The sequence below is a fragment of the Galeopterus variegatus genome, unplaced genomic scaffold, assembly GCF_000696425.1.
Source record: "Galeopterus variegatus unplaced genomic scaffold, G_variegatus-3.0.2 Scaffold17012, whole genome shotgun sequence".
Classification (NCBI taxonomy): Eukaryota; Metazoa; Chordata; class Mammalia; order Dermoptera; family Cynocephalidae; genus Galeopterus; species Galeopterus variegatus.
The window spans coordinates 19,535-19,749 of record NW_007743123.1 but is presented as its reverse complement, the minus strand read 5'-3'; the positions used below and the strand labels follow the sequence as shown (position 1 = coordinate 19,749).

The 215-nt window shown below is 54.9% G+C and overlaps 1 protein-coding gene across 1 annotated transcript in view; it reads left to right on the top strand.

Moving 5' to 3' along the window:
• Positions 1 to 46: 46 nt before the first annotated feature.
• The window catches only part of LOC103582616 (prohibitin-2-like), a gene marked incomplete at its 5' end in the record, with an annotated part of 13,680 nt that continues 13,511 nt past the window's right edge, over positions 47 to 215 (top strand). Inside the window, one exon of the mRNA XM_008564164.1 lies at positions 47 to 213. Within this exon, the coding sequence (XP_008562386.1) occupies positions 47 to 213 (167 nt within the window). The remainder of the gene's footprint in view (positions 214 to 215) is intronic.

The following is a 215-nucleotide window of genomic DNA, read 5'->3' as shown; positions in this document are numbered from 1 at the left end:
CAATGAAGTGCTCAAGAGTGTGGTGGCCAAGTTCAATGCCTCACAGCTCATCACCCAACGTACCCAGGTATCCCTGTTGATCCTACGGGAGCTGACCGAGAGGGCCAAGGACTTCAGCCTTATCCTGGATGATGTAGCCGTCACCGAGCTAGGTTTTAGCCGAGAGTACACAGCTGTTGTAGAAGCCAAACACGTGGCCCAGCAGGAGGCCCAGT